General features: G+C 26.6%; 1 protein-coding gene across 4 annotated transcripts in view; it reads left to right on the top strand.

Annotated features, from left to right (window-relative positions):
• The first annotated feature begins 444 nt into the window (after positions 1 to 444).
• LOC136071787 (uncharacterized) overlaps positions 445 to 21,004 on the top strand; it is a 36,900-nt gene continuing 16,340 nt past the window's right edge. Inside the window, exons 1-4 of one of the 4 annotated variants that reach the window (XM_065797065.1) lie at positions 480 to 745; positions 2,363 to 2,650; positions 17,628 to 17,839; positions 18,574 to 18,696. In XM_065797065.1, the coding sequence (XP_065653137.1) occupies positions 655 to 745; positions 2,363 to 2,650; positions 17,628 to 17,839; positions 18,574 to 18,696 (714 nt within the window). In that variant the 5' untranslated portion in view covers positions 480 to 654. Of the gene's footprint in view, positions 746 to 2,362; positions 2,651 to 17,627; positions 17,840 to 18,573; positions 18,697 to 21,004 lie in introns of all 4 variants that reach the window. The other 3 variants (XM_065797068.1, XM_065797067.1, XM_065797069.1) reach the window with 3 other exon arrangements.

The raw sequence follows: 21,004 nt of genomic DNA, 5'->3' as shown, positions 1-21,004 counted from the left end.
AACCAAATAATGCTTTAATTTATAAAGGTAAAACTAACCATAAAAAAAGCTATTATCAATTTTATTTATATGACAATTGTTATTGTCCAAAGCATTTTGACTTTCTATTTTGATTATTTATTATTAATTAGTTTCTTTTTATTATTTTTTTAGTTTCACCAAAACCTAAACATTGTAAATAAAAATCAAAAGCTACTTCGTTTTAAAAGGATATTTTAACTTGCAAGCATTAAATATTTTGTTTTAGAATGATGTTTTACTTGCAACATTTAAATGTAATATATATAAATTGCCAGCATTAAAAAACAAGTTTAAAAACCTTGTTTTTTTTATAAACATTGTTTTATTTTGTTTTGAATGTATATATAAAGAAACTTTTAAGTTCTCAGTAAGGTTTAATTAAAACGAGCCTCCAAAAATTCAATAGAGCGTGCAAATCAGGTTGGCAAGAACTCATCCATGCATAAAGTAGATATACACTCGACTATTGGCAAAAAAGCCTCGATCAGCGAAAAAAATGCAAGTAATAAGTTTATATAAAAATTCTTTGAGTATACTATGAAATAAGTACATAAAAGAAATATCTGTCTTGTGCGTGACACATTTTCTTTAGTGCTTTTGTGTGGAACATTAATTGCGTACTTTTCTGCTAAAATGGGTGTAAAGCCTATTTTAATATTTTTAATGGTAACATATGGCTGTTGCGTAACATTTGGGTGTTGCTCCAAAATGACAGTAAAGAAAGGTGAAAAAAATTTATATGCAAGCTTTTTTTGTGATTGTAAAGTTTTTACTATGTCATATTCAATTTTAAATTAAATATGAAAAAGTAAAAACTTTGCAATCGTAATATAATAGTAGTTTAAAAAAATTTTGTTTATAAAAAATCAAGTGTATTACTCCAGTATTATTCCAGCGTACGAACTGTAGTTCGTACTCTGGGAAAATTTTTTAAAACTGAGGATTTGTGTAAACTTTGTTTTGAAAATATATTATTTTTCCTAAATTAGAAAATAAGAAACTTATTTTCTGGTGAACTCTTTTGTAAAAAGTAATGTTCATCTAAAATAAAATAATATAAACTCGAACAATTGTGAAAAAATAAAAAGGCTACGCTGCTTTTTAAACACAAACGTTTTTTTGTTTTTTAGAGGTTTCACAAGTTATAAAAAAAAAATTAAAACTCTTCAATATTTTAATTTGAAATGATGATGTTTGTTTTGATCAATTAAACATCATAAAATAAGGATCAAGTTTTAATTACTGCAAAATGATTCAGCACAAAAAAATCAGAATTATCACTTGATGTATGCCTAATTTTTTTACTTATAACAGTGAAAAATTTTTATTATCTTCAAATATCAAGCAAATCTGATTTATTTAGCAAAGATTTACAGAGGAAATGTATAGTAAACTTTAGAATATGGTTCCAAAAAGGATATGTAAAAATTTTTATAAACGTATAAAAACGTTTTTACGTACTGATACGTAAAAAAAAGTATGAATATTTCTTTAGATATTAGATGGTGCATAAATCAGTTTTTTAAAAAAAAAATGCGTTAACGTTTATCTTGTTTTCTAATATGAAAAAAGACAATTTTTTAAATACCACTAGTTAATATTGTTCGTTGAATTAAATTATTCAAACTGTGCAAACACCAGTCAGTATTATAAGCTAATGTTATGTTTATTCCTTCAATTGTTCATTAATTATTCCCCTAATTGTTGTAAAAATGGTTTTAAATTTTTATAAAATATTAACTCTGTTTTGTATAAGGTTTCCTGGCTTTCTAATAAAGTTACTGAACCTATTTTTAATGATCTTTACTGTTTTTCGTGAAGTTTTTTGCTCTATTTAAAAATTGAATTAATTTTTTGACGCATATTTTTTGATTTGTTGTTATATTTAATAGATAAATAATATTTTCGATGTTTTTCTGCATTAAGAGTAGCAGAACTTCTAGCAAATAATGAAACTTGTTTATGAATATTTTATTTGTTTGGCCGCCAGAAAAATCTGAAAAGTATGCCTAAATCTAAAATCTAAAAAGATTTTGTTTAAAAATTGCTGCGTTTCAAAAATCTTGTATAAATAATCATTTGCTGTTTATTGCTTTTTAATACTTATTTATTTTTGTTCTACTTTTGAGTTAGTAATTGAAAAGTTTTTATTAACACACTATTTTATTATTTTTGTTAAAGGTTTCTGACTTGGGAAACAAAACTTAGAAATTTTCATCAAAATTAATTTCAAATCTTTATTATATTGAGATATAATTGTTTTATAATGTGAAAACCCTGAGTACTTCATCCATGATTCTGTTTATTTTAATGCGAACTTTAAATTTTTCAAATTTTGTAGAAAGTAGGGTTCGAGACAAACGAAACATTCCGTACGCAGGTCAAACATTACAAGCAACTTACAATATTCTAAGTCATCCTATAGTTGCAGCTGCACTTCAAAAAATATCGATGGACGCAATGGCCACTGTAGCATCAGCCCTAAAAGAAGTTCATCAATCGGAAGAAAATGAAAAAAAGAAAAAACTTATGACGAAAACGTTAGACAAAATTTCAAATATAAATAATGCTTCATTACGTCAGCCTATGCCTTTACTTCATGACTTTGACGATGGTTCAGGATCAGGGGGTAAGCCATGAAAACTTAAACGCTTGTTTATGTTAAAGCATCTAAATTAAACTGAACAACTTAATTACCAGTACTCATTCATAGCACAACACATTCACTTATTATGCAAAGAACTATATCTATACATATTACTGTGCAAAGAACAATTCGTACCCAAACAACAACTTATATGCATACAAAAACAAGTAAATGTATAAAGAGACAAAGAAGAAATCTTTAAGATATGCAAATTAAGGACGAACGATTATGTAAGGGTTTTTTGGGGTCTGAAATTCAAAATATTCACAAAATGGTTTTTAGCAGCTAACATATAAAAAGTTGTTAATATATTGAGATAAACAGTGAATCTTGACATTTCATCGGTTGATAAAATAAAATCGAAGAATATTTAAATTTCTACACAATTACATATTTCAGCCTGTAGAGTTCTAGATAGTTATTGATTATAATTTTTTCTGCCTTGAAGAACCTTTTTCATGACTAATACAATTCAAAATCTAATAATAGCAATAATATTACAATAATAACGAAGAATCTTTAAAAAGTAATAAGCAAGTATGTAGATATCTTAAACAATAACTTGTTTGGGAATTAATTACATTCAAGTTTAAATATCTATGTATTTAGTTTTCTGTAATTTTGCACAATTAATAAAATATTAACCTTTAAACACAAACGCGACGTGATGGCAAAACATCTTTTTGAAAATCTTATCGCTTTCTAAACATTTTTCAAAACCAGATAATGTGCAGCAAAACTTTTAGAAGTAAAGAATTTCAAACAGGGGCGGACTGGGAGTATATCAGCGCAGGTGGAGATGAATCATACCGGGCCAAAAGTATAGTAATAATATCTTTATTATAAGTATTAGTATAAATATAGCGATGCTGTCAATCTTCCCCCTCCTACTAAAAAAACATGCAAGTTTCCCAATTTTTTCTAATTTAAATATTGTTGCCACACCTGAATAGTAGTATTAGTAATATTTTTATCTCAATTTATTATTAATTATGTTTATGCCTATGCTATTGTTTATAATATAAAATAAATGATAGTTTCTTGTAGAAGCAAATAGTAAAGTAATTTAATTATTACTTAAATATGAGGAAAATAAATCGATGTAGGTGAAAAAAAAAGTTGACAATATATTATTAAGGAACAACATATAATATTAGTTTAGGATAACATTTTATACATTAAACTGGAGCTGTTTTTAAGATACTCTACAACTTCACGCATATGTGTGAATATGTATTGGCTGTTGGGTGGCGGCTGATTCAATAACAACATTATAATAAGTAGATATCAAGAGCTATTAACAGCTAAACTCATTGACAATAATGCCAACACACTAAGCTAATAACTGAATAATATAACGCTATATAAAGAGTCATATTCATATTATTATATGATTATTGATTACAGCGGATATGAAACTAAAATAATAGATTAGACCTCATGATAGACAATCAATTTACCATAATATCACAAATTTATAATTTAAATTTAGTGCCTCTATATTGACCGGCCCAGGTAGACTGTTCCGCCTTTCCGCCCTGGCCAGTCCACCCCTGATTTTAAAAAAATTATTTTCTGCAGAGCAATTTTTTTTAATTAACATTTACACAAAAACAGTTATCTAAAAAAACCACGCTAGTACGTTTTCTTTCAAAGAAAGTTTGCTTACTTTCTTTTAAGACAATTTTTGAAAATTTGAAAATTTATTTTAATCAAACAGAGGAAGAGATCAACTGCTGCTAGCGATGTTATTTATCGCTTGATGAATGAGGACCACTTCATTTAAATTCATTTTTTTCTGAAAATGAGTACTTTTTACTCTTGGTTGATCACTTACTTAAACGCTGCGTCGGATTAATAGTATTTTACTTTAATTTGCTAAACATTGGTTATTAAAAGTTAAGCTTTACAAATGAGTTTGTTTGAGAAGATAATGCAAAATATTTACCAGTCTATTGTCTATAGCAAGCTGAACAATAAATAAGTTAATGTTACAGTTACTTTTTTTATATTTTATTTTAGGTGCCTCGAGAAGACTTAACGGTCTAGTCATAGAGCACCGTGGGAGAGCATTTAAATAGAAAGTTCAAGCCTCCTTCCTAACCGATGACGCAAAATATGTCCAGAGCTTGCATTAAACTTTGCATCTCTGGCTAGTGAAGCAAACGTTCTAACTACTGCGCCACGGTTGCTAAAAAGCGCTAAAAATTAGTCAAAGTTCTGTCCAAAAATGGTATGAAAAGTATTTTATCCCAAGTACTTCTTTCCCAGTGTCGAAAAATATGTAAAATTAGACTAACATACCTGAAAAAAAAAAATAGCAGCATAACAAAACTTAAAATCTTTTCTGCAACCATTAAAACAACCTTGTATTTATTTTAGTTATTTTGACAAGAAAAACTTTTTTAGTATTGATCTCCATAATTATTTATTGGAACTTTTGAAAATAAATAGCTTTTTTTTTTCCAGTAGAGTGTCCGAAAAAAAAAAATTTCTAAATTTTTAAATTCTTTAGGTCCTAAGAAATTCTTAAAAATATTTTAGGATTCCATTATGACTGATATAAAATATGAGATGCAGTTTTTACATGTCTTTTTCCTGCCGTGCTCAATGAAGTGCTTGGAAGTAATTTTAAGTAAACTCTTGATCTGAAGAGATTGTAACCAATCTTTTAAAATTCTTTACCAAGTCATTTAATGTTTTTATAGTTTGAACAATTTCAATTCCTTTCTTATCTTCAGAAGCAGACCCGTTCATATTTTTGATACTGCGTTTTTAATCCCACACAATTTTAAACACAGTTAAAGGGGTTTTGACATTAAAAACCTAGATTTCTCTGGTTTCTTTTGATCAATTTTAACATTTTCTGTTATAAACACACAGTATCTATAAAATTGTGATAAAAGATTTCAAAAGTAGTTAGTGAAAACCTTTTTTAATTTAACGATGTTGTTGTATTTTTTGATTTTAAATGATTTACAGTAAGCACATAAAGTAAAAGACATTTTGACATTAAAAACACAAGTTCCTCTGGTGCTCTTTAATCTATTTTAACATTTTTTGTAATAAAAACACAGAGTCCACAAAAATATAATTTTATTATTAAACAGACTTATTTTGGATTTGCAGAATAATAAACTCTTCGGTCATATAAAGAATGAGATGTAGATAGTGTCTACTAAAAACCTAACCGCATGGCAGGCATTATGTTGACAGAACTTAATATCTTACATTTTAACGCAATGGGAAAAGAAGGATATCTGAAAGACTTCTCATAATTCACTAACAATTATCCCCGTAATTGCTCCATAATTATTCCTTCGAAATACCTTAGTACTGGAATTGCGTTAAGAAATTCGTAGTAGAATTCATCTACATCAGAAAAAAGGCTTTAAGCCCTTTGAGTATATTTGATTAAGAAAGCCTAAAGTGTTTCCAGAAGTGAAAAATCAAGACTCCTTCAAAGCATTAAGATCTTCCATTTTCCTCAATTAACAAGCTTTTATTTTTACTTGATCTTTCAATGAAAGATGAAAGAGAAACTGGTAGAAACAGTTTTCAAAGAATTTTAAATTGAGTTTCTCATGAAAATCTCATTATGAAAATCTGATTGAAAATCTGATGTTTTTTTTTTGTCTTTTTTCTTCTGGCGCCCCTATTATCTTGGCGCCCGGGGCACGTATGCCCCTTTTACCCTTCCTTATTGGTGGCCCTTGTAATAATAACTCAATACATAGGTAATAAAAACACACAAAAATGTTGTGTAAATAAGCTATTGAAAAATGCTCTTTGAATTCTTTTTTTTAATTCAACAATTTGAACTAAGTTTTCATTTATAACTCTAGTAAAAATAAAATGCAATAATTGTGTAGTAGAAAATACCATGTAAATTGCAACAGCAATGCTGCTAATAAAGTGGTTAAAATTTGCAATAACAGTTGCTAGTTTTAAACTAACTTAAAAATAACTAAATATAATGCAGTAAACCTAAAAGTCAAACCTAATAGGAAGTTTAAAGCAAGAGATCCAGGGTTTGAAACGACCTCTGGGCTATTTCGCGTAACCGGTAAGAAAGGAGGCGTGAACTTTCTAGTTAAATGCTCTTTGGCAGTGCTCTGTGAAAAGACCGTCTTAAGGCATCTAAAACAAAAATTATATGTTTGGAAATACTTTTTAGTTTCTAAGAAAGGCATTTGTTTTGCATTTGCCTACTATGCAAAGCATAATTTTCTAGAGGTGGGAGTTGTCCTAAAACAATCACCACTAGTGCAATTAGACGCCATTCAATATAATTAGACGCCATTCAAAATAACACCATGAAGAATAAACATTACCTGAAAAAGAGATGAAAAAATAATGTTGTAACATCCACCCCCTCTACATCGAGTAATCATCAAATTAAATAACAATTAACATTACTAGGTAGTATTAACAAAATAAAGTTGGATATTAGCGTGTTAATATGTGTGAATTAATGTGGAAATTAGTGTGTTATTATGTGTAATATTAATGTGAAATATTAATGTGTATATGGAATTTGAATGATTATAGAGCGATCAAAATCCACTTTTGTGTAATTTCACAATTGTAGAAGATCTTGGTTTTTTCGAAAATTAATTGAAGAGATGTGTCCTAATTATCAAATACCCAGTATTTGTTCCACAAATATATAATGAGTAATTTAACCCCATAAAGAGTAATTTATCTGCTGTGAGTTATATCTTACTTACAACTGACATTTGGACAACAAAAAGTTCAAATGTTTCCTTTCACTGGCTCAATATTGAATTTTCCCAACAAAGAGTAGTACTCTGAGTTTTTTCATTTTCCCGAAAGTCACACAGGAAAAAACACAAATAAGTATCTACATAAAGTTTTATTATGTTTTGAAATTGCACACAAAAATTCATATTGTTTTACATAAAAATACTGCCAATATGGTAGCTGGTGTTAAAGACAGTGGTTTTAGGTCGATGCTGCCATGTTTTATACATACAATACAGTTATGTATACATGACATAGTTTTGTCGCAAAAATCTGTGAAAGATATTTTAGCTTATTGCAGACGTCTTGCAGCTTATTTTTACCAACAGCTGCAGCAAAATTAGGAGCAATCCAGGAAAGACTTGTTAGTACAATATGGAATAGTTCCAACAATATGATTGAAAGAATGCTTGATTAGAGAGTTCCTTTGGCAACCTATACAGCTGATCATGCCACCCAATTAACATTTAGTTTTATTTCAATGGGGTTTTATAGATAAAAAATTTCATATTTTAGAGCCATTCAAAAATTTAACTGTTAATTTCAGCAAACGTGAAGCATATATTTCAGATGTTATTCTTTCAATTATGGCTCTTAAAAAATTCTTTATTCAAGCTTAGTATGTGAGACTTTTTTAATCAAGCATGTGAGACTTTTTTAAGTATGATTACTTTAGTTGAACAATTAAATAAGACAAAAGACTTTGTACACTTTTACATAATAAGTATTTATGTCTTTCCACTTTTTGTGAACTTGGATATAAATTATCATAAGGAAGATGAGAATAAAATAAAAAATTGAATTAATGAGCAGATACAAAAAATGCAACAACATAGTTCAGAGTTTTAATCCTCTTATTCTAATTGTGAAGAACCCACAGAGAGTAACGCAAATGAAGTAATTGTAAAACCAGCTTATTCAAAATGTAAAGAATGTTTCCTGCTAGTTCTCAAACTAAAAATTAAAAATGATTGCAATTTTGCAAGCATTGAAAACAGCAAAAGATATTTTATTTTTTTACTAAACGATTACTTGATTATGTGAGAGACTAAAATTATTGATTTGTTTATTGTTATTTCTATTACATAGTATGATTATATAGTAATAGCTCCATAATAAAGTAGGAGCATTATTATGGAACTCCATAATAAATAATCATAGAGTTCCGTATCAAGATATAATATATCATAAGCATAAATAGAGAAACTGTAGAAATACTTATTTATTTTACAACAGCAACAACGCGCATCTCTTTAAATATAGTTAAAAATATAGTTTAATGAAATATCTTTTTTATTCAAATTTCTATTTGAAGTTTAAGTTTGGGGCCGTCCATAAAGGGCGTCAACATTTTTTTGACCATTTTTTCCCCCTCCTCTTCCCACTCCCCATTCCGAGTTCCGAATTCGATCCCCACCACGCCCCTGGTAGTACCGCGCTCGACTTGTTTCTCCGCGCAGCGGCCTTGTTCGTCAAGGTTCGTGTTTTGGAGTTCTAGAGTTAAGAGAGGGTTATAAGCCTTTTAAGAAGGTTAAAAGTAGCCGTCTCATCTGTAGTGGTCTTCTAGACCTTAAGGAGGTGAATAACAGAAAGAAAAAAAAAAAAACGTATTTACGAGAGCCACACTATCTACGTATATTTTGTATATACGTATATTTTGTATTTTCAATACATACGTAAAGTATGTATTGAAAAATGTGAAAATAAAATATATAACAATTTGTAATAAAGTAGTATTTAAATAAAAAATGAAAAATTAAAAAATAAAAAAGTACTTAATTTACAAAAACCGTAATATTTATGTATATTTCAAAACCAATTTGAATAAAAGTAAAATAACAATTCATTAATAGTTAAAAATTAAATATTCAAGAACATAGATTCGATTTCAACAATAACTTTTAAGATTAGAGGAAACACCATAATGAAAAAAAAAAAGTTGATAAAGTCTGAGACATATTTTATATAATTGAATTTTAGTCTAACAGAAGCATTTAAAATCGGATATGTTAAAATCCATAAGTAATAACACCTGTTTCGATTCATTTTTTTGTTGTATACTATATTTTTTCGTATTTGCAATATTAGGAAACTTTTTCCACAAATAAGGTCCACAATATTGAATTGAATATGTAATTTGTTTTGAATTACATTTAGGGACAATGTAGTAATTATCTGAAAATTTTGTCGGGTATTTATACACTACTTTTTCAAAATAAGACTGAAATATTTTTATACATGAACATTAAAACTTGGTGTAAGTTGATTTTATAAACGTTTAATGCGCCTAGTATACGCAGAAGAGGCTCGCGTGGTACAATTTTATCAGCTCCAAATAATATTCTGCTGGCATGTTTTTGTTTACTGAACAATTTTTTTAATTTTGTATGATTTATACTTGCCCGTGCAATATTACAATAAATCAAATAACAATGAATGAAAGAAAAGCATAAACTTTTTAAAAATTTATTAATTAGAAATGGTTTAGCCCTTATTAGGCCTATATGTTCACTCCAACGTAAATGTTCACCTAGTATTACGCCCAAAAAGTTAACTGAAGTTTCTCTTTTAATGTTAGCGTCATTAATTATTAGATTTGACAGTTTAATGGGAGTATTCTTTAATTTATTTACTTTATGAAATAAAATAAATTTGGTTTTATCCACCTTTAGAGACATTTTATTACTTATAAACTACTCATTAACCTTAGCCAACTCTTCGTTAGCTGTTTTAAAAAGTGTTTTAATATCTCTGTGGGAATAAAAAAGATTGGAGCCATCTGCAAAAAGAATAGAATTTAAGAAGTTTGTTGCTAAATTTAAATCATTTATATATACTAAGAATAACAAGGGTCCTAAAATAGAGCCCTGGGGTACACCACAAGTTATAGCATATGGAATTGTTTGTTTTTGTACATATTGGATGAATTGCTTTCTATTGGTCAAATAGCTTTTGAACCAAAGTAAGTTATTATTTTTTACTCCATAATATTCAAGTTCGTTTATTAGTATGTTATGGTATCAAAAGCCTTTGACAGATCAATGAAAACTCCTAATGTAAAGTAGTTAGTACATAATGCGTTTGTTAATATATGTATATATATATATATATATATATATATATATATATATATATATATATATATATATATATATATATATATATATATATATATATATATGATACCGCAAAATAAATCGTTATAATTTTTTTTCGTCTTTTTATAATTCACAGGCCTGATCATTTAACGGAAATATGTCGGAGTCAACAAAGTATTATACAGACGCGATAATATTATAAAACTGTCTTACCTACACCGAGAATGCAGATAATTAATTCGTTAAGTCTTGCTATAAATGCATTTTGATAAAGAGTTGATATTAAAAATAAACTTGAGTTCCTTGAGAGTCTAGATAAGTTCTCTAATGATCATGATGGAGAATTAATCCCGCTAAATTAACACTGAAGAAACTACTGACTTAACCAACTTGGTCAAAGAGTCTTTCGTAATGGAATTAAACTCTGGCAGAGTCAAATGTTGTTCAAAGTCCAATCCGTAAGGGTATGCTCATGAATTGGACTTTGAACAACTTTTTGTTTATACGTTTATTTATACGTTTATATATATAGATTATTATACATCATTAGAAGGACTTTTTGTTTATACGTTTTAGCATTAACCAGGTATATAAAGCACTTTTTCTAAGATTGTAGCCTCTCTTTTCGAGTTCGGCACCAATCATTCAACGATTTGAGGCTCTTCATAAAGTAATTTAAAAATTATAAGTGAATAAGTGTAGAGGCTAAAAAGTTATATTTAGGCCTAATATAGTCTGTTAGAGTTTTTTATTAACTGAAGTTGTACTCTCATTCTATACACTTCAAATTGTCTCTTATCATAGGCAGCAGATCCATGTTCAGCAAGTTGAATGATGATCCGCAATAGCTCAGATTGTTCTACTTCAATAGTAGGGCGACTAGTTCACTTACATACACGTATATAATTAATTGTAATATATTCAATGTATATATATACAGAGCTGTAACCACAATTTTGATATTAAGGGGGGGGGGGGGGGGGGGGGGGGGGGGCCGGGGGAAATATGATCAAGAAAAAATTTGAAAATAATAACTTATAATAACTAAAACAAATCTAAATTACTTTTTGGGTACACTTATTGCAGAGTTAAGAGAAGTAATTTAAAAAGTTTAATGACCATTTAAAACAATATACTTTTAAATATCTATATATATATTTTAAAAATATAAATAACAAAATATAAATATATATTTTAATTATCTCAACAACTCTTGTTTTCAGCAAAACAAGCAAACAAACAATTGCCTTCTAATAGAATACTGATAAAAATTCGAAAAAAATGTTGATAATAAAATTATTCGATTTGACAATCGAATTGTGATGTACCTCACTTGTATTACAATATATGTTGATAATAACATTATTCGAAATAACATTATTCGAAATAACATTATTCGAAAAAAATGTTGATAATAACATTATTCGATTTGACAATCGAATTGTGAAAAACCTCACTTGTATTACAATAAATACTTTTTTTTTTTTGCAAAAAAATGCAATATTCAAAAAATGCAAGTTTTACGCATATTTTATGTTTATCTCAAAAAAAATTTTATTTATGCTGATATATATATATATATATATATATATATATATATATATATATATATATATATATATATATATATATATATATATATATATATATATATATATATATATATATATATATATATATATATATATATATATATATATATATATATATATATACAGTGCCGGTTTTAGCACTACCAGCACCCTGGGCGAGATTTCTACGGCGCCCCCAGCTCAATTTAACCCCATTCAAAAAAAAGGCAAAGGGTAAAATAACCAATTAGTTTCGCCCCTTTATATTCGGCGCCCTGGGCCATCGCCCAACCAGGCCCTACCCTAACGCCGCCACTGTATATATATATATATATATATATATATATATATATATATATATATATATATATATATATATATATATATATATATATATATATATATATATATATATATATATATATATATATATATATTAGGGTGGTAATATATATATATATTAGGGTGGAGCGATTTTAAAAATTTTTGAAATTTGATTTGCCTGAGCAGCAAATCAATATCTTTTGGTGAAAAAAAAACCTTACTCTTTTTTTTTTTTAGTTTAGATGAGTTCTTGAGGTTCATCTTTGGATTCTTAATTTTTGATGGGTCCTAATATTGTTTAAATTTTTTTTTCTAAACTATATTAACTTGATACTTAAAAGAAGCAAAATAATATGCTGATTTTGAAAATAATATTTGTTTTTATTAAAAAACTAAAATTAAAAAAGTAGAGTTGTTTTTTTCATTAAAAACCCCCGTCCTCAACAAAACGGGGGTTTTAAGGTATATTTTTGCAAGTATTTTTTTCACTAAAAAATTTTTTTAATAAAATTATTATTTATGAAACAAGCATTTTTTTCTGCTTTTTTTGAGTACAAGGTTGATATGGTTTAGAAAAAAAAATTCAAAAATATTAGGACCTGTCAAAAATTTAAATTCCAAAGAGGACCCTCAAGATCTCATCAAAATCAAAAAATATTTTTTTGCTTTTATCTTATAATTAATAGACATTGATTCGTGTCTCAGTAATATTGGTTTTTAAACTCTTTTTTTTTGCTATGAAAATCGCTCCACCCTAATATATATAAATATATATATATATATATATATATATATATATATATATATATATATATATATATATATATATATATATATATATATATATATATATATATATATATATATGTATATATATATATATATATATATATATATATATATATATATATATATATATATATATATATATGTATACATATAGACAACTTATTTAATCTAGGGAGAGGGGGGGTTAGGGGGTCTAGAAAGAGTAGGGCGCAAATAACATCATGTCTCAACAAGAAAACTCTTTGGAACTCTGTAGTAATGCCTATACTGTGTGATATACTTCAAAGACCTACAAGATTTGTGATATCTTGTAGGTCTTTGAAGTAACTTATTAGTTACTTCAAAAGAGTTAACAGAGTTAACATCATTGTTGGCAGAGTTAGTAATCGAATAAGAAAAATTAAAGACAGAACTAGAAGATGATGCCAAAGTAACAGTGGATACATAGCCAGCATAAGAAGAAGGATTAGCAGTAGAATCAGGGTTATCAAGAGTTGCAGTAGTCAAATTACTGTTAAAACCATTAGAATTCGAAGTATTATCTGAAAAAAATGCTGTAGTAGCTGTAGTTTCAGGGCTAGAGGTAGAGGCAAAGTTAGGAGAAATTAATGAAACGACAGTTCTTGCATAGAAAAAAGTAATAGTGCGGTTGGTATCTGCCCCTTCAAACATTTCCTTCAGTCGTTTACGACGCTTCCCTTCCGCACCAGACAATTTTCGTTTTAAAGACATACCACTGAAGTAAATCATATAATAGATTGTTATTTAATGTTACTATAATTATCAAAAACTTATTTAAATCTAATTTGCAAACTTTGATTATTAGATAATAAATATTATCTAATAATATTTAAATTTAATTATTAAATTCATGAAACTTAAAACTCTCAAGAAAAAAAGGAAAATGCAAATTTATTTAAAAAAAAACGCCTTACATGAACAAAATAACTTTTTATTAGTTGTAGCAAGTTCAATACCACGTTGTAACAAGTATATACAACGAGTTTTTTTTTTTTATTCGAAATGTAAAATTTACTGTTATTTACTAAAGTTTACATATTTGCGGTATTTTTATTTTTAATATTCATTTAATTGCGAAATATTTTTTTATAGTTGTTTCGCAATAAAAGAAATTAGTTTTAGATATTTAAACAACGAAGGTTACATAAATGTTTTCAAATTGCTTATAAAAATATTATCAGAGGCGCAACAAATCGAAAAGTGGGGTGGGGGTGGGTGGGCTACTAAGGGAGGCCCCCCCAGCCTCCGCTTGTCTACGGCCATGGAATTTGACTTTATAAAAACAAATGTTTACATAACTTTCCATGTTATTAAAACTAAAATAAAAAAGTTCCATAACGTGACGTCTTTTCCTGATGACCCCCTCCTCCTCCTTGTCCTTTTTATCTTTACCCCTCACTCCCTCCCCTATTGCATGACGTCCTTTACTAATGGCCCCTTTAAAAATGGTGATATTTAAAAAATTTAATTCATTTTATTATTAAATTTTATATTATAATTAAACTTATTTTATATTAGCTATCAGATACGGTACAAATGATTTAATTTTGAAGTCTAATCTAAGAAAAGATGTTTTCCAAAATTTGCATTTTTTTAATGCTCAAGCGAACTTTTACCGAACCGAAGGTTCGGCAAACCAAGCCGAACAGCCGTTTGGAGCATCCCTATTGTATTTGGATTTTTTTTTGCTTATTATTTTCATGTCTTTTATATTATATCTATTTATTGTAAATATTTACTTTTATTTTTTATTTTTTTGTGAAATTATTTTTTTTTGTATTTTCATATTGCTATTTGTATTTAACACTTATTTAATTTTAATGAAAATTTGGTTAATAGAATTTAAAAATGACAAGTGTAAGGTTATGCATATTAGTAAAATTAATCCTAAAAACGAGTACTTGATGCTTAATAATTCCAAAAATAAAACACATGTCACCAAACTATCAAAAAAAACTTTAGAAAAAGATCTTGGTATATATGTATCAAATGACCTTAACTGGAATTACCACATTAACTATTCAATCAATAAGGCTTACCAATAATTAGGCCTGATATTATTAAGCCTGATTTTTGGTAAGCCTTATTGACTGTAGAGTTAATGTGGTAATTCCAGTTAAGGTCATTTGATACATATATACCAAGATCTTTGTTGGACTTGTTTGATCATATTGATATGTTTTTGTAAATGTGGATTCCATAATGATGATCCATATTCAAGATAAGGTGTGACTAATGAAGTAAAAAGTAATTTTATATTTCTTTCATCTAGATATTTAAAAGAGTGTTTTATTAGTAATAAAACACTCTTTTTAATACTTAGATGAATGAAATATAAAATTACAATTTACTTCATATGTCAGACCTTATCTTGAATATGGATCATCATTGTGGAATCCACATTTACAAAAACATATTAATATGATCAAACAAGTCCAACAAAGCGCAACTCGAATCCACAGTTTAAATAGTAGATAAGTAGATAAGTCTTTAAAAAAGCTAAATAAGTACCTGAATTATGACCTGGCATCACTGGTTCAATGGCTGGGATCAAACAAAATATCTTTGAATGTCAAAAAAACTGAATTAGTTCTATTTAAATCTCAAGGCAAAATAATTACCAAAAAACCTAGTTTTAGAATTACTGGTCAAAAACTAAATATTGTAGATAAAATAAAATATCTGGGCATATTATTAGATTAAAATCTTTTGTTCATTCAATAAATTAAGTCCATATCAAACAAATTAAGTCGAGCAAATGGAATGCTTACCAAAATAAGGCATTTTGTGAATTATGAAACCCTTGTGAATATTTGGCATGCTATTTTTAACTCCCACCTACGCTATGGTTGTCAGATATGGGGGCAAAGTCCATCCATTTATAAAAAAAACCTTACAAATCTCCAGATTAAATCTTTAAGAATAATTCACTTTCAACCTAACAGTTTTTGTTCTGACATACTATATAATCTTTCTAAAATTTTAAAGCTTGACGAACTTATCTACTTATCAAACTGTGTTCTTGTATGGGACATTGTCCACCATAATACGCCTAGCTGCTTCACTAGCTATTTTAAATTCACAAATGATGTTCATAGTTATAAACTTAGGTCTGTATCTTATTGTAGTCTTTCTATGCCTTTAAAAATAAAAGTATGGCATAAAGTCAATCAAGTATCAATCAATTCTATGTTGGAACTCTGTTGAAACTAAAAAAAATATTCTCCAAAATATCAAATAGAAATGCCTTTATAACCCATGTAAAAAAATTTATCTTCAGTAAAAATTATCAATGAACTATCAGTTACGTAATCACCTCCTAGTTATTCTCTATAACTAAATTTTTAATATAATAAAAGTAACATAGAAATAAATAAAAATAACTCATAAATAAAAATAAAAATAAGAATAAAAATATAAAACCAAAAATAGAAATAAAAATATAAAACCCATAAAATAGAAATAAAAATATAAAACTAGAAATAAAACATAAAAACATATAAATGTTCATTTAGTCACAATTAAGTACCCTCATTTTCATCATCCTGTAAAGTTATATGGCTCTAAAATTTGTGGCACTACTAAACCATATAACATGTAATAAATAAACAAACTATTTTCTATGCAATCGTCCCGCTTAATTCTCTATAACAATTTTTTTTTTTGTCTTTATGCTTCATCAGTTTATAACTGTTTGTAAATGTCCCGCACGATTGTATATACAGTTAATATTAAAGTGAAAATATATTGATTTGATTTGATTTGATTTGATTTATCAAACGAAAATAGATTAAATAAAATTAATCTTTTGACATTGAAAAATAAATGGTCAAGAGGTGATATAGTGCAACTATACAGGTTTATGAATAACTTATTAATGTAATTAATTGGTACAATCCTCCTATATTTATAGAAAATTCAATTACAAGAAGCCACAAAAAAATAAGTAGACAACAAAGCAAAAAAAAACAGTCAACATTTTTTTTTATAAATAAAATAGTGGCAAATGGAACCATTTACCACTATTTTAGCTTGTTTGTTTATTTTATTTATTTTTTGCAATTTTAAGTAAATAAATCAGCAAATATATTTAAAAAAATAACATTAATAACAATATTAACAGTTTATGATAGTTAATGATAATTTATTTTCATTTCAAACTATTAAAATTCTCTCTTGTCTATTGGATTACACAACGATTAAAATGTTTATCAAATACAATATGAGTATATTAATATATTGAATATATTAATAATACTTAAAATATAATGGAAAATAGTTATAAAAAAATTAATAAAACCTGTTTTAAAATTATTAATACTATGTTTTCATATATATAACTAAAAAACATAAAGTTAAATGGTTTATTTATTTTTAAAAATTAAAATTTAGAATTAGAAGGAGAAGATTCTGAGGTTTCAGGGTCTGGTAATGAAGCTGATGTTGCTTCAAATATAAAAGTTCATAATACAACAATTAAAAGATCAAAAGTCAAAAATTCTGCTAAACGCCATCATCACCATCATCACCACCACCACCATCATCGGCACCACCATAAAAAACACGAGAAAGCGAAAAAAAAAAGTTCAACAAATAAAGAGGAGGTAATCAATATTCAAATTAATATTATTAATTTAAGTATTTTTTTTAAATTTTGTATATAATGTATAGCCAAAATATATTAATATACTAATATATAACACGCAAAACAAACTTTTTTTACAAGTTGAAATATCTTTTATTTTTACTTCAAAATATCAACATTTATGTTGCCACACACGTTATGATACACATTTCAATAGTTAAAATAAATGAATATATATCAATCAACCAAATTTAATTACACCCTCAATGTCCAAAAAATAATAAGGATGCAGTAAGTAAAATAAAGAAAATAAGATAATTACAATGTACTAAATATAAACAAAAAGTGCCATATATATATATATATATATATATATATATATATATATATATATATATATATATATATATATATATATATATATATATATATATATATATATATATTTATAAATTTTAAATTTATTAAAATATGTTAGTAATATTTGTAACTTCTTCTCTTATTTATCAATTATTACAACACAATAGTTGTGCTCTCACAATCACCACACTTATTTATACTCTTACTATGCAAAACAGACTTTCTTTACAAATTGCAATATCTTTTTTTTTTTTTTTTAATATCAACATACATTTTGCCATGCACATTATGACACATGTTGTGACAAATTTTGAATAATGTGATTCATTAAAAAGTTAACACATGTTAAGTGTAAGAAAACAAAGGTCCTTCATCTTCTTCTTCACAATTCAGAATAATCATAAAGAAACAGAGCTGGCTTTGAAACATATTAATTGGGAATTTATTGCAAACAATACGAGCATTGTTGAAAAAATAGCAAAAGACTCTCACATTCCTGTTAAAGATCTATTACAGGTAAACTTTTTTTAGATCATTTAATTGATGCTTACCAAAAATTAAAGTTTCATTATCACCATTTCATCTCTTTTCTCATCAAATATTAAACTGACATTATCATTATTTTTAAACTTTACCATAAGTTATTTGTTTTTAGCTTTAAAAATAGTGTACGTAAATATCTTTTTTTAATAAGTATACACATAATTGATATTAATTATGTTAATTATATACATCTTTACTGATATATTTGTATATTTTTATATGTAAGCAAATACAAAAGCCAATATGTTAAGAAAAACAGATTTACTTTAAATTACCGTGCTAAATGGCCTCTTAAAATGTTAATGATTCTTATACTATAGTCTAAGAGAGCTATGAAATTAGTTAGTAAAAATCTTGCAGCCAAATGTAGTTTATCAATTCTATGATGTCATCACAATCATTTTATCTTGTTTCAACTTTTAAACAGCAAAATAATATTTTTAGAAATTTTTTAAATCAGTTTGTAAAAATTTGATACAGTTAATCTCAGTATAGACTAATGTGAAAAATATAATTTATTTATGACCTGTAGTGTAATGACAGTTTTAAAGTTTATAAAGTCTTTAACTTTTTTTATACCTAATTATTGTTACTGTTTTTGTAAAATTAACTAAAAACATGAATAAAAACTTTTGATTTAGTATTTTAATAATAGTCTATAAGTCCATACTTTATACATTTTCCACAAGATTAATGCATAGTACAACCTCAGTACAACCACAAGTACAAACTGGATTCATTTTTTTTAATCACTGTTAAGTGCAGATAACATTCATAAAGAATCATTTCACTTAGTAAATTTATTGGGGCAAGATTTTTTATTGCTTTTGTAATTCTTCTGTAATTTTTCTTTTTCTAAAATTAAAAAATGTCTCAAACATTTCTAATCTTGTTTTATGTTTTCATGGAAATAATTTCTCTTACTGATGTTGGTGAATGTATTTGTTGTGTTTATATTTTTTGCTAGTATTTAAAAAAATTAAAAGTTTAAAGTATTTTCTCTTGTATATTACAAATAAATTAAAGCTTGACATGGGCCATAGGGAATAGTCGCACTAGAGAGATCTGTTTGTTTGCTCTGGAGATTAACAAATGCTTTATTAATTGTGCAAAGTATTTTTTGTAAACAATAATCAATATTTACCAGAGACTTACAGTTTTGCTTTTATAAATGAATAGTGAATTATTTTATAGTGAATACATAACACCCGGAAGGAAAATTAAAATTCAATTCTTTCCCCAGATTTCTTTGGACCAAATAATACTTGCTAAAAAAGTATAAATATTATTAAAACAACAGGTGTGTCTGTAAAAAACTTCTAACTATATTGAATATTACTTATCAGATTACTAAATCCTGATGAAAAAAACATAAATTTTGTTTAAAGTTATTTTAAAAAATCATAAAGTTAAAAATAAAGAATCTTTTTTATTTAGATAAGCTCAGCCTAAAAAAAAAAAATTTGAATAAAAGTTAACAAAAATTTAAAGTGCTTTAACACTTGAAAAAGCAAGAATTTTTATCAAAGAAAAAAGTATAACTTTTTAAAATATTGTTTCAAAAGTGTGTATTCGAATTTAAAAATGTACCCTCAATCAAAGAAAAATAATAAATTTCTGTTTTAAATAAAATTTATGTTTTAATTTTTAATTAGCATAAAATGGTAGGAAATTATGGGTAGGCATTGTTCAAAGCTATATTTTACACTGGTGTAGACAAAAATAGATTACTCTATAAATTTTTATCTACTTCTAGAATATCAGCAGATATTTTTTAGAATTTTCAAAACCTCCACTGTATTCCTTAATTAAAAAAAGATTTCTTTGCATGCAAAGTTGATAAAATGTCCACTGTTTTTTTTCAAAATTAGCTGATATCACTCTATTAGTTAAACACAAGTAACATTGCATTGCAGATTTTTCAAGTGGTCTTGTATTGCAAGCATTTTCGTCAGTCATTGTAAAGACGAAAACATACATTCTGTATTTTGAGTTGGGATAATTAAAGAATCATCTTCATCTGCTTCTCCCTCAGTATTGGTACAGCCCCGCTTGTAACGTAATATCGAAAGTCCCAAGACTCATCTGAGTTGCATCTGGCAATTCTGATAAACTGCTAAACACATATCTTCAGTTTTTTTGATGTTTTGTTTATTTGCATAATTAAAAACTAAAAGACCTGCTGCACTTAAGTTTTTTTTTAAGTAATTAAAAATTTTTTATTGCAGTGTTGAATCATATATTTTTAAAAATGTCATTTTTGATGTAAGTATTATTTAAA

Source organism: Hydra vulgaris, chromosome 05, assembly GCF_038396675.1.
Source record: "Hydra vulgaris chromosome 05, alternate assembly HydraT2T_AEP".
NCBI lineage: Eukaryota > Metazoa > Cnidaria > Hydrozoa > Anthoathecata > Hydridae > Hydra > Hydra vulgaris.
Note: the sequence above shows the minus strand (reverse complement) of the source record. Positions and strands in the feature narration are given on the sequence as shown.